At 40.1% G+C, this 13,569-nt stretch overlaps 1 protein-coding gene across 1 annotated transcript; it reads left to right on the forward strand.

Moving 5' to 3' along the window:
• Positions 1 to 1,545: 1,545 nt before the first annotated feature.
• On the forward strand, positions 1,546 to 8,419 carry LOC122322565 (nucleolin-like). Its single transcript, XM_043215320.1, has 3 exons — positions 1,546 to 1,643; positions 5,249 to 5,474; positions 8,306 to 8,419. Exons 1-3 carry the CDS (start codon positions 1,546 to 1,548, stop codon positions 8,417 to 8,419), a joined length of 438 nt encoding a protein of 145 aa, XP_043071255.1.
• Positions 8,420 to 13,569: the final 5,150 nt, after the last annotated feature.

Here is a 13,569-nt window from a genome sequence, read left to right on the forward strand (position 1 = left end):
CATGTGGGCTGTTAAAAAAGTAAATATAATAAATAAATAGATGTAAAACGCTAAATTTCACATGTTCTGAAACTATTATCTAAAATTAAATACAAGTTTTTCAAGCATTAAATATTTGTCGTTTTTTTTTTAATAAATTATTCAGCATTTTCGTGAAATGAACGCTAAATATTTAATAAATTTTTTATAAATTGTATCTACATTTTTTTTTATAGCAGAAAATAACATTGTTTGGACGTGAACAAAAAGTGGACTTCAATATGAAACCAATCTTGAATGCTAAACTCCTAAAACAAAGTTAGTAAACTACCGTTTTCTGTTCCCATTCGAAGACTTAGCCCAGGATCAGTGTTGCTTTACATCACATTTCATAATTTCAGATTTATATATGATCAACTTCCAAGCTTCAATTCAACCCTCGCCATACCCACGGTTAATGTGGTACGTGTACGGAAATTGTTGTAAATGCAGAGGCAAAGTGAATGAAACAAAAAACAACAACAACGAAAGGTAACAAAAACCGCTTGGCATTTATTGGTGTTAGTGCTGGCATTGCAGCATCCGCACCGCATAGGATGCCAAGCATTCAAAGCTAATCCCCCCAGAATTATGCAACAAAAAATTAATTAAACACAATTTAGTTTGCTGTGCGCCACCGTTGCGAAAAACCACGTTGCGCGAAAATCGCTGCGGTTTTTCTATATATATTTTATATGCACATACAAACTGACTACCAACAACAGCAACGTGACACAAATTATTGTTATGCAAAGCGGCGGTGGGCAGGCGACAGGGCAATGGATGTAAAAATAAAAACAACCACAAAAAAAAAAAAAAATGTGGGCAACGGGCAGGACGATGGCTTTGGACCGCTTTTTGCGGCTACTTGACTTAATACCTGCAATAATTATTATAACGATGCAGAGAGAAATCTTTTAACGCTATAAAAAAAGGAAGTAAAGGCACTTTCGGGCAATAAAATGGGCCGGATAAGCACTTGGACTTTGCATTGAGCGATTTATTCTCGCATATAGAAAACAATTTATGGTCAACGGCTGTCCATGGAATCGAAATCACGACAGATTCGCCTTGATTTTTTCCACTGTAACGAAATATTAAGCCTCGAAACACTGCTGAGAGATATATTATTATTATTATTAAATATTAAATATCATAAGCATACAAAATTCCCTAATAAAATAAATTCATGAAACGCTTTCAACGGTATTAAAATTAATATTGAAATATATTTAAAGTCCGTATAAACATAACAGAAGCCTTATCAATAAACGGAATAGTAGAAAAGTCGTTTGCTGGAACATTTACGCATAGATCGTTTTTAAGTGGCATTTGAATATGCCGCCATGTGCCTTTGGGCTGAATGTACACGCCTTTTCATTAAATTCAATTTAAAAAAAAAAGAAGAAAATTTTAGTGCCAAGCCATAAAAAACTGGTCAGGAGCAGGGCCAGCAACAAAAAAAGGTTCCCGGACGACGTATCGCGAAGGTCATCAATTACAGGACCCACAAGGCACGTCGTATGCATGGCTAGCAACAATAACAACAACAACAGCGATGACGACGAGAAGAAGCAGTTGCAAATAACTTGGCTGAAGCTCACATTATCCGGCCATAAGCACAAGTAGGAAACAGCTCAGGGGTGTTCTCCTCTACTTGGCGTCTCCCTCTCTCTCTCTCTCTCTCTGGACTTGGCTAGCTGGCGGGCAAACACAAAAATGGAATGCTCTGCAGATATTTCAAAAGCCATTGACACCCTTTCGGCAGCAGCAGCAGCAGCAGAAGGAACGGCGCGGCAGCTCGAGGCCTGCCTTTGAAAAGCTGAATGACCAAATAAATCATATCAAAGTGTCATATAAAAATCGTAATCAGATTTTGAAGCACACACATACACACACACATAAAGAGAGACAGACGCGCGGACGAAGCGACAACCAGACAGAGAGAAATATGTTCGCCATACTCATACGTCCCGTAAGCCAACTCCATTAAAAGTGCTTATAAATAAGGTGCTTGAGAGGCAAGTGCACAGAGGCACACACACATACACACACTCACGCACACACATGCACGCACACACACACATACACGCAGCCTTACAGACAGGGTGGACACAATGGAGCATTGAGCCATAACCAACAAACGTTGCAGCAAACCGGAAACAACTGCCCCGCCACAGCCCAATTTTTGAGTGTGTGTAAATTGCAAAGACTATTTGACAAACGTCGGTCAAAAGCACAGGGCACAGGATACACAGTCGACCAAGTCGACGACCTGCTCTGGATTTTTGTTTAGCACTCGCACTCGCTCTTTCTCTCTCTCTCTCTCTCTCTCTCTCTCTGTCTCTCTCTGCCCCTTTCTCTGTGTGTGACGGCATCTCTTGGATCTGGACTCTTCTCGGTGCACAGTTAATAAAAAATAATGTGCTTCAATGCGGTTTATTCAATTTTATGGTCGACTTTTCAAAAAAGCCAGCTCTAGCACCACACAACGTCCATCCAGCATCCTTGCACCCTTCCATCCATCGGCCCCATACCCCTGCACCCTGCGTCATACTTTTACTTGGCCTTTATTAAAAAGAAAATAGAATATTCGGATCGTTTCGGTTTGGTATGGTTTGGTTCCGAGTGCCATGTGGGCGTGCCCCGCTACTGTAGTATCGTGAACGGTTTGTGCCGTATCATATAAAACACATACAATACACACACAAACACACTCTTGAACTCACACACCCGCTCACTCATAATGCGATGTTGGTCGCTGATGTTGGCCGTCTTTTTTGAATATTTATGAGTTTGCTTTTAAAATTATAGATGCAGAGGAAGGCTGCTGAAAGCATGAGCCAATAAGAGCGTCACGGCGGGAGGAGGTGCGGGAAACAGCTCGGGTTGCCCATATTGTCCACTTGCTACTGCGTGAGTGCGTGCCAGTGCTTGGAAAGTGCACAAGACAATCTCACTTGAGCTATTTATCAATGCTTTGGTGTCAGAGCGATGATGAAATTTCGCATGGTGCTTTGTTATTGAAAGTTTCTGACAGAGAGTCTTAGCTCCATAAATTTCACAACAATTTCTTTATGGAATTTAAGACAACACTCGTATCTAATTGAGCAATAAAAGACAGTTATTGATATTGATAAAGGCCATCGAAATGAAATAAGTTATTGTTATATTATTATTTTTTATTGATAGGGTACTTTCCAAATTGCGTTGAAGTTTATGAGATAAGAAGTATTATGTATCAATAAATTGGTTTTCACAGCTCTTTTAAAGCTTTTTTTTAGTTCAAATATACCCAAAGTCAAAGTAATGCAAACTAAATGATTTATTATCGCACTGAAACCCAATAGTAAAATGCAAATATCCAATATGCCGCAGCTAACCATTTGGTTTGAAGCTTTAAACGTTTAATGTAATGCTCTATATTTGGAGAGGGGCCAAAGCGTTTGGTCTCATGTGGTCAGTCAACCAAAACTCCAATTGCAGTTCGAGTTGAACGTCAATAATTGCCTTCAATTACATTTATTTATTTGCACGCAGTTTGCTCGGCACCCTCTCTGGTGCTCTGATGATGAAGCGATCGATGCTGATGAGGCTGACGACGCCTGTTCCTACTTTGTCGATGAGTCCATAGCTGGATGTGGGTCTGATGGTGGCCGTGTCAATTGGTTTCGCTTTGATTCGCATTTCATTTATGCATGGGACCTGGCCACACCGACTATTTTATTTTATTTTATCTTTTTTCGTATCTACCCACCGCTTGCTTTATTATGATTATCATGTTTTATTCAACAATTGATGCGCAAATTGGCAGTTGTCTGGATCATTTACAACTCTACACACGTGGACGTCCACAGCACAAAAGCGGTCGAAGGGCAGTAGAGGCAATAAGGATACCAGCTCGCTAGTAGAGTATAAATCAAGCAGAATGTATTCCCATATACACTAAATATATTCCAATAGGCAATGAGAATGGAAGAAGAATATATAGAATTAAAATTAATTTGAAATACAAAATTATTTCGAAAGTTGGCCATAAAATATTTTGTTACATACACCGCAAAAATGTAAATCCAATAGCAAATTGTATAATATTTAAAATTACTAATAATGTATAATATAGTCGAAAAGGAATTGGAGAACACACCGAATTGATTTCAATTTGACTGTGTATGGCGGGGCGTATGATTAATTTGCAATACAAACAACAAACGCATGGGAACACAGTAACCGCAGACGAGTGCGGGTTGTGCTGGACTGGTTTTGTAGAATTTGTAAAAAAAAAAAAAACCATCATTTTCGTGCACGTAATTAAGTCCATTTGTATGACCTGCACGGGCCCAAACCCTTGGGCAACCACAATTGCATTGAAGAGAGCGGGCATGAAGTTAAGAGGTGACAATAAACTTATATGAAATTAATTGCGCATACTGCAGCAATCAGAGCGAAAGCGAACTGTGCAGCGCACACACGCACACTCGCAGGCACACACGCAGGCACACACGCAGGCACACTCGCAGGCACACACGCAGGGACACTCGCAGGCAGGTTGGTTATCAGCTGTCGTCTGACTGGGCAACTCATGCATTAATTAACAGTCAAGTGTCAGAGGCTGTCGCTGACTGGTGAGAAGACTCCCCCGCGACTGACTGACGACGGGGTATCACACTTTCAACTAATTAAATGGCTTTTGATTTTTACCAGCGCACACACACACACACACGAGTATTCAGTATTAAAGTGATCAAGAAGTAAGTTCGAGTAGAAAGCGAACTCGTTGAGTTGCAAACCACCAACATATGTTCAATATTTGCATAAATATTTTAATAAAAATTAAAAACGAATAGCAAAAGTGGAGGACAGCAACAGAAGCAGCAAACACCAGACAGGCGCAGCGCGCCCAGTGGGATATATATTTTTATTAAAACCAAGAATGGCAAAGTGAATGTAATAGCGCAAGGCGAACCATAAAACACTCTAATTGAATGTCCACAAAAAACTTTTATAGGCATTATAAGAATCAACTTTTAAAAGGAAAGATGATATAAACAAACAAGATTAACATAACTTAACTTTTCAAATATCATGTGTTGAAATTTGATTGATTGAAAATTGAATTTGTCCATAATACTTCATCTAATATAAAATCTTTAAAAATATCTCATTTAGAATTTATTTTAAAACTTCTCTTTTCACAGTTATTTTTCTAAGAAATCAAAATACCTTAAAGAAAGAGTATGGAAACACAGCTCGAACCCAAACAGGGACTGCCAACCACAGCGCGTTGTAAAAATTTGCGCATCGATTTGTGGCCAGACGACGACGAGGACGACGACGACGACAACGACGACAACGACAAGGGCCAAAGCTCCAAAGAGGAGTACAGGACAATGCTACGCAGCAACAATACGACCAGCGTCCAGCAGGAACAGCAGGAGCCGCCTCATCATCGCACCGTGGGCCGCAAATGCAAATGACAGAGCTCGCAATGCTGCATCGCTTTGATTAGCGACCAATTTAAATGCAATCGTGTTGCCACAGAGACAGCGTAGACCAAAGCAAACGTTGCACACAAGGTGCCCATTAGCATTAACGAACGATTGCAAAGGACCTGCATTAGCTGCCTAATGCCCACAGTGCACAGGACATTGCACATGGGTTATAGCTGCAGTTTGTCAAAAGAGATCCGCAAAACCAAAAAAAAAAAATATTAAAAAAGAGAATGAACCAAGCAAAAAAAAATTAAAATGACTGCATAAAAATGTTAATGTGCCTACAGACAATGGCGAAACGGGTAGCTACAAAAGATTAACAAATTTGAGCAAGCAGCTTGAAGCATTTACAGAAAAGTGAATTTCTTATTTGATTGGTATTCCCACTTTTAAGATTATGACCAGTATACTAAAAGCTATATAACATTCTTAAATTTGAGGAAGCAGTTTGGAAAATAAAACTTTGGCTGAATGTTAAAAGTATTCGAAAATTGTGAGAGCAGTTTGAAGCCTCTCCAGAATAGTAGCAGAATAGTTCTTTCATGATTGTTAATCCCATTTTTAAGATAATCATCATTTTGTTTAAAATAGTACAACCCAAACCTGGCCAAGTCCTATTTTTTAAAATTCTATGAGGAGTCAAAAATGGGCGAAAACCGTCCATTATTTCTCTTTGGAGTGGTGTCAACATTTTTTCAAATCATACATTATAAATGATATTGAAATGTTTAAAAATTCTTTATGCTTTCCAAGATGTTCCCAACAAAATCAATAGATACTCTAATGCTATAATTATTAACATACATTTTTTACAAATACAAAATTATATTTGTAATTCCTAATTAGATTTCAATGTGAAATGTGAATATTGGTCTACAAAATTAAGGAATATTCTGCGCGCCTAAGATAGCTGATGTTATTTTTTTATTTTTTTGGAAAATAAGATTTACAGTGGAATAAAGCTCGATAACTATTTTGACCTTCATATTATTCTTCAAAATAGTTATCGAGCTTTATTCCGGTCCACAAATACGCATAACAAACTGTTCGAGCAACCCATTTGTTTGCACCCACACAAATACAAGTTGGCATATTTCTCCACTGTGTGGGTTGTGTTTGGTTGATGCCCGGAAAACACCACGCGACGCGCCAGTTATTGTTTTGCCACTTCAGTTTCTATTGTTATTGTCAGGCAGCGGCAGCGGCAGCGGCAGCAGCAGCGGCGCCTGCAGCGACGGCTTTGATGGCAATGACTTTATATCCGGTTGGAGTGCTGTTGTTTGTGGTAGCTGCTATTGCAGCTGGTGCAGCTGCAGCGGCGATTATGCAATTTAATTTTGATATAAGTGCGAAATGAAATGCATGCCCTTATTGCAACCTTGTGGCTGCAGCAACAGCAACATTAGCTGCAATAGCAGTAAAAGCAACTGCTCAATACATTGACTTTGCTAATGACGTAATTAGGCGCATTTGGTGTAAGCAGCGTAAACGAGATTTGAACAGCAACATTGTACTCTTAATTAAGTCCATTTAAAGATAGACCCAAAAAATATCTCAACTCTCACGCAGAAGGCAGAAATGAAGCCTTCTTCTATTTCTATTTTTATTTTCGTTTTGATGCGAATTATTTTGACAGATTGTGCTGGAGTCGTCGGCGTTGGCTTCGGCATCGACGTCGTTTTGTTTTGTGTGGCAAGTGTAAATTTATGCAAATTACATCAATAAAAACATTCCGTCTTCGGTTTTTGAACAGCCGGCCCGTTATGATTTGGCCAAGATGGGCGGCCGCGTGTAGCTCATTTTCTATTAACAACTGCGTCCATAAAAACGACAACGACGAAGATGGTTTTGGCATTGGCATGGGCGTTGGCGTTGTCGTTGGCGTTTGCAAAGGCAACGAAGCGTCCAAGCAGAAAACCAACTACGGGACAGGCTCATTTGCATGTCCACCCCAAAAGGCATACGCCTGACCCCGAGCTACGTCCCGAGCCGTCAGCATCAAAGTCACAGTCACCATGTGGTTACGTCTGTGACAGCGTCGAGACTGACAGGCAATCTGGCACAGTGGTCGAATGTCTCTTAACAGCGAGTGAAACCAATAACAAAAATCAAAACCTTTGGTATTTATAAAAAATGCAGTAAATCTTTTTTAACTTGCGATTGATGAATGAAATACTTATGCAGCATCTAAACTGCGCTTAACTTCTTATCTTTACTGAGTTATGACAAAGGTTTCTTAGTTTCTGCATAATTTCGGATATATTCCATTGTCAATTATACACATAATTAATACAAATAATTATTACGATAAATTCAGAGTAGACATAAATCTCTTTTATTGTTTTTCTCTCTTTTATTTTTAGACTTTAGATTAAGTATTTATTATATGGGAACAAATAATTGAATAATTACTGCGAAGCTTGTTTTCTATGGTTTTTTCTGCAATGGACTTTTCATTAAAAATTGAAAATACCTCAAGAAAAATTTAACACATTGCTCATCACATTCCTTTGAAAAACATTTGTGATTTCGATCGATTTAGACAAATTTGGTGTCAGTGTTCAGCTGTCGCATCAAGTTTCGCTTTTGGACACGTTCTGTCTTGGCCCTAATTCAAGCTACGCACAGAGGCTAATCAACGCCAGGCAACTTGGACGGGAATCGTTAGACAGACCATAAACAGAGCGAAGAGCAGCTGTGGAGGAAGGGGCGGGATGAGGAGCGTAGTGTTTGGTTTTTTTCTTTTGAATGGATGGGGCAAGCAGACCGCTAAATTTTATTTAATTTTTGTTTAGCCGCGAAAAGTGGCGTATAAAATTTACTTTGGCTTCGACGATGATGGCAATGGCGATGACGAGGACGAGGACGATGAAGACGACGACAAAGATGAGGACGAGGACATAAAATAATGGAAATTGCCAAATGTGACAGCCACAAAGCTGCGCAGGGGCGGCGGCAAGCGGCAACTTCCAAAGCGGAGGATCGTATAATGCTCGTATAAATTTACAAAAATTCAACTTTAATGCGACTCGACGGCTGTTGCGGCGGCTGCTGGTGCTGCTGCTGTGACTGCGGCTGCAACCGCAAATAGAATTAACTTTTTTTTTTCTGCCCACAATTTCTTTTTGTTAGTCTTTTTTCCTGCTACACATTTTTGGCTTTGAAACCGCTGCCGCCGCCGTTGCTGCTGCTGCTGCTGCTGCTCCTGGCTTGGCTGTTGGTAATCGCCGCACACTTAAGCGGGCAATTTGAAGTGCAATAGCGCAACGTTGCAGAGTCCGAGATAGGTGGGCGGTTGGGTGAGGATGTATTAAGGAACACAGCACTGGCTGAAGCCGAATCTAAAACGGCGCTATAAAACCTCGCATATGAACCGGCAACAGTTGCCAGGGCGGAGTACCAAATTGGCAGCACATTGGCGGCACTATGGCAAATGGCCACAATAAAAAAGCCGTTTGCTGCATTCTCATGCGCAACTTGGCGGCGAAATCAAAAAATATAAAAACGAAAAAAAAAAAGAAGAAAAACGCGAAAAAGAAAAAGAAAAAGAAGAACAACTGCAACAACAGTAGTGGCAGCTACTTACAGAACTTTGTGCTATCGACGACGACCACCGCAAGGCATAAAGCAAGTCCATCTCATCCTGGGGACCAGCTAGTAGTCCTGCTCCTCGCGTGGCCATAAAATGGCCAAACGCATGGAAACAAACGAGCATTGAAATTGAATTTAACAGCAAACAGTTTTAAGTAGCGACCATAAGAAAGGGATAGGGGAGCGAACAGAAGCCACAGCTCATATAGCTGACCGGGTATAGCGAGGGGGTGTTGAGGTTCCCGGCAGAGCAACAACTTCAGTCTGTGTAGAAGTTTGTATGCGCTAATGGAGATGGATGCGTAAAAGTTGAGGCCAAATTGCGTATGCGTCACGCCGTATTGAAAATGGTAATTTTTCAATACCGCGCATACGACATGTGGCCAGAAGGCAAGTACAATATAATAGGTTGAGCATTAGGTATACGTGTGGCTAGACATATACCAAAGTTTAAAGGGAAAGTATCTAAATCGTTATCTTTCTATATGTAAATACTTACGAGCACTTGCATGGTTTTTACAATATTTGCTTTATGTCTTTGAATAAAATTTAAAACGAAAAAATATCATTATCTTTTATCTTAACCACTCTTCAACAAATACTTGAACTTATCACCTAAGACATTCTAAATAAATGCGATCACAATTTTAATTCTGTATTTTATTCACTTACAAGCTCAAATGTTATTAGTTTATAGTGACTAAAGATCAAAGGGAATTTGAAATGCTTGTTAAGTTAATAAATAAGAATACATTTGCTTGCACAACAATTTTTAATAATTGCTTAATTAAATAAATAAATACATTTTTACTAACCAATATAACCGAATCATTTAAATAATATATATTTTGCTTTAATCTAAACATTATTCATATTAAAAAAATTAATCTTAACATAATTTCCAACTAATATTTTTAAAAAATATTGTTATAGATATGAAAAATCTTCAAATTGATCATTATGAATAAATTCTTATAGAACGACTCAAAGCCATTTGGCTTAACTCTCTTGACTACAAGCCAAAAGCATTTTCTCCACTTCTTACCCCTCAAGGACCTGACCCAGCGAATGGACTGCACGTATCAATTGTAGGGCAACGGCGCATTCTGGACGCATATCAGCAACAGCATCGAATGCCATGTCTGCGACTTATCGCCCAAAGAAATATGCAGCAAAATAGTTTCCAAAACAGCCCTGGCCACAACAACAAAAAACAAAGCATTGCAGCAAGAGCATAGTCCACACGGTGTGTGTAATATTGAACGATGGAAGCTTATGTGGCGGATAATACAAGGGGATTTCATTATTTCGGCACTTACGACCGAATAAGCACTAAGCAATTTGAACAACGGGGCCAGAAAAGCATGGCAAATCCTTTGGGGTAATGACAACGACAGCAGTTATAGACTTTAAACCTAAACATAACGCCTTCCAAGAAATCACTAAGAAACTAGAGGAGCAGCAGCAACAGCAACAGCAGTCACAGCAGCAGCATCTTCGCCAAGTTCGAACAACGAGTAAATGAGCTGTCAAAGTTTGTAATGCAGCAACGTTTCTGGCAATGCGGCTGCCAACGACGTCGATAGCAGCGGCGACGCCACCAAATGGCAACGGGCACGAGCTAGACAAGTAAATCTTATTGTGCAGAAAATGGCAAATTTCCCCAGACGGCCAACAGCCAACAGCCAACAGCAGCAGCAGCAGCTGAACCAACCAGCAGAAGTAGCAGCGGCACCACAACAGCTTAAATGCGGGTGGCTTGGCGAGAAAACTGATGAGGTGGTTTTTGTAAAATGGTGGGCGTGGTAGTGTGAATGCAGCAGCAGCAGTAGCAGCAGCAGCATCAGCAACAGCAGCATCGGCAGCAGCGGGTACTTTGAAGTATTTTTCAGCATTGAGCAGACATTTGATTGAGAATGTATTGTATAATTTCCCGAGCGTATTTAGTGTCAGCATCGAGACGCCAAAAAGCGCAATACCAACCAAGCCAGCAACATCAGCAACAACAACAATAACGCTCAACAGCAACAACAATGAGCACACAAGCGACAAGCAAACGAAGCGAATCTTTCGCTTTGTTATTAAAGCGTGTCTGGAATGAACATTTCAATAACTTCAGATACGACATTCATCAGAATCTTAATTTGCAGCTGACAGAGTAGCGAATAATGTTGTTTGGGGATGAATAATGATCCATATTATTGACTAAACGGATGTTCGAATATTTTATTATACAGGTGAAGTTGTATTATACCTGATAAGTTCAATAACGAAGTTGTTTATAGTAAAAGTTTAAATATATTCACATTCACATTCACAATTTTAACATTTTAGTAAATTTATCAAATATTTGTTCAACAATTTCTCACAATTTGTATATAAATTAGTAAAAGTACAAACTAAGATATAAAAATATACTACAAAATACATAGAATGATTATCTTAGCCATGTCCAAGAATACATATCGAAATTGAAACTATACCCTCTACAAGAATATAAAAAATCAGAAATTAAGTCCATTAAATTGAGGATATGAATGATGGCTTATGTTCGATGATTAAAAGCATCGATGTCAATAATTAAGATATATATTGATCAGCAATCGATATGAACTAAGAGACTTTTAATTTTCGACGCAGACTCTTCGAATAACATACTCGTTATCTTTGTAGCCTTTGGCACGCAACAAATTCCCCACATCAGCACTTCTAAAAATTTCGAACGCCAAAAACACATTCATCACTTTGAGAATGACGCCTTACGCTTTTACCAGCCCATCCCGCTTTTAGCCTGCTCGTTTTGTCAGCCTGCCATGTCACTTAATCAATTTCGCGTTAATCAGCGCAACGTCGCCGATGGCATCTTAAAGTAAACACGCAGCAGTATGAATTAGAGGAAATGGTGCCCCTTATCTCAGACGCCATCTTTGAGATGCGTTTCCGTCACGCTGCTCTTAACCTTCTCTTACTCTCTCGTTCGCTGACTCGCTCTCTCGTTCGCTCACTTATTGCTATAATTTTTATGTCAAAATATAAATTAAATTTTTGCTTCACACGCGATTGTCGTTTTGATGTCACACACACGCTCAGACATGCCTTGTGAAATTGTGGATAACTGGGCGCTGGGTTACTCTGGGAGCTTTTAGACTGCTTTGGAGTCACACAGTCACGTCTCAAATGCCAGGCGAGCTGACACAGTTTGTTACTTTTTGGAGGCAAACGCTTCCGACGACGCCTGTAAGCGACGTTGACAATGTCGGCGGGTCCAAAAAGGTTACCAAACACACACACACACGCACACACACAAACATACACAGCATTCACCCTTCAAGATCTGGCAGTGCTAGTATAGTGGTAGGTGGTCGGATGAGATGCCATCATCATCATCGCCATCGTTGTAGTCGTAGTCGCGCACCTTGCGGTCTGCCATTTTCAGCAAGAAGTTCATTACTCATAAATGCTGCACATGGCAGCGTCTCCAGCAACCGTCAGCGATTCCCATTAAAACAACAACAACAGCAACAACGAAAAAGAGAACAAGGTAGAGCAGCGGAGGGGAGACGGTTTTAGGGTTGCGGGTTGCGGGTTGGGGGAGCATTTCAGTATCGCCTCGTTATAAGTAAAGAAATCTGCAGTGCGCTTTAAGTGTTATCGGCGACACGCACACGCAACCACCCAAAAAGCCAAAGCTGTACCATGTGCCACGCCCACAAAATGTGGCAACGTGAAGGACATTTTCATTTTATGACAACGTTTGGCTGGAAAATTTTTTCCGTAACCACCGAATGCTTCTACGTGTTTGCGGCTGAGTTCAAAGATTTATCAGCAATGACTTCGACGAGACTGTCGTCGGTTCTGGTTATCCTCTCCCCTATCCCCTCTCCCCTATCTACATTCTCCTCATGTCTCTTTGTGTATTTGTGTGTGTGTGTGTGTGAATGTGGTTATTTGAACAGATTTAATACCCATACACACACTTCAGTCATGTGTGTGTGTGTGGATCTTTAAGTGCTGCCCATAAAAAGGCGACTTCTAATCCGCTGAGCAGCAGCAAAGGTAGAAAAGAAATAACATCACACACGCGCTCATATTTGTACACACACACACACTTACACACATTTTCACACACACACACACACACACACACACACACAGGCGGAGCGTGAGGTTCAAAAGAATTTTGTAAGCAAAGTTAAAGTTAAAAGTTGAGAAGTCGCTTGCCTCGTTTGGCAGCCCATCATCAAAATGGCATCTAAAGTGGCAAAAATTGGAATTGCCAATTTGTGTTGCATATGTGATGTTGATGCATGCCCCGGGAATGCGATTCACATCCGAGCAGCAACAACAGCATTCGTTGAAAGCTTACACCAAACACCAAAAAAATTGCAAAAGGAGTTAACTACGGGTAGTTAAACATCAAACTAACTTACATACACTCAATATATACATTTATAGCCCCGCGGAAATG

Source organism: Drosophila grimshawi, unplaced genomic scaffold, assembly GCF_018153295.1.
Source record: "Drosophila grimshawi isolate 15287-2541.00 unplaced genomic scaffold, ASM1815329v1 contig_44, whole genome shotgun sequence".
NCBI lineage: Eukaryota > Metazoa > Arthropoda > Insecta > Diptera > Drosophilidae > Drosophila > Drosophila grimshawi.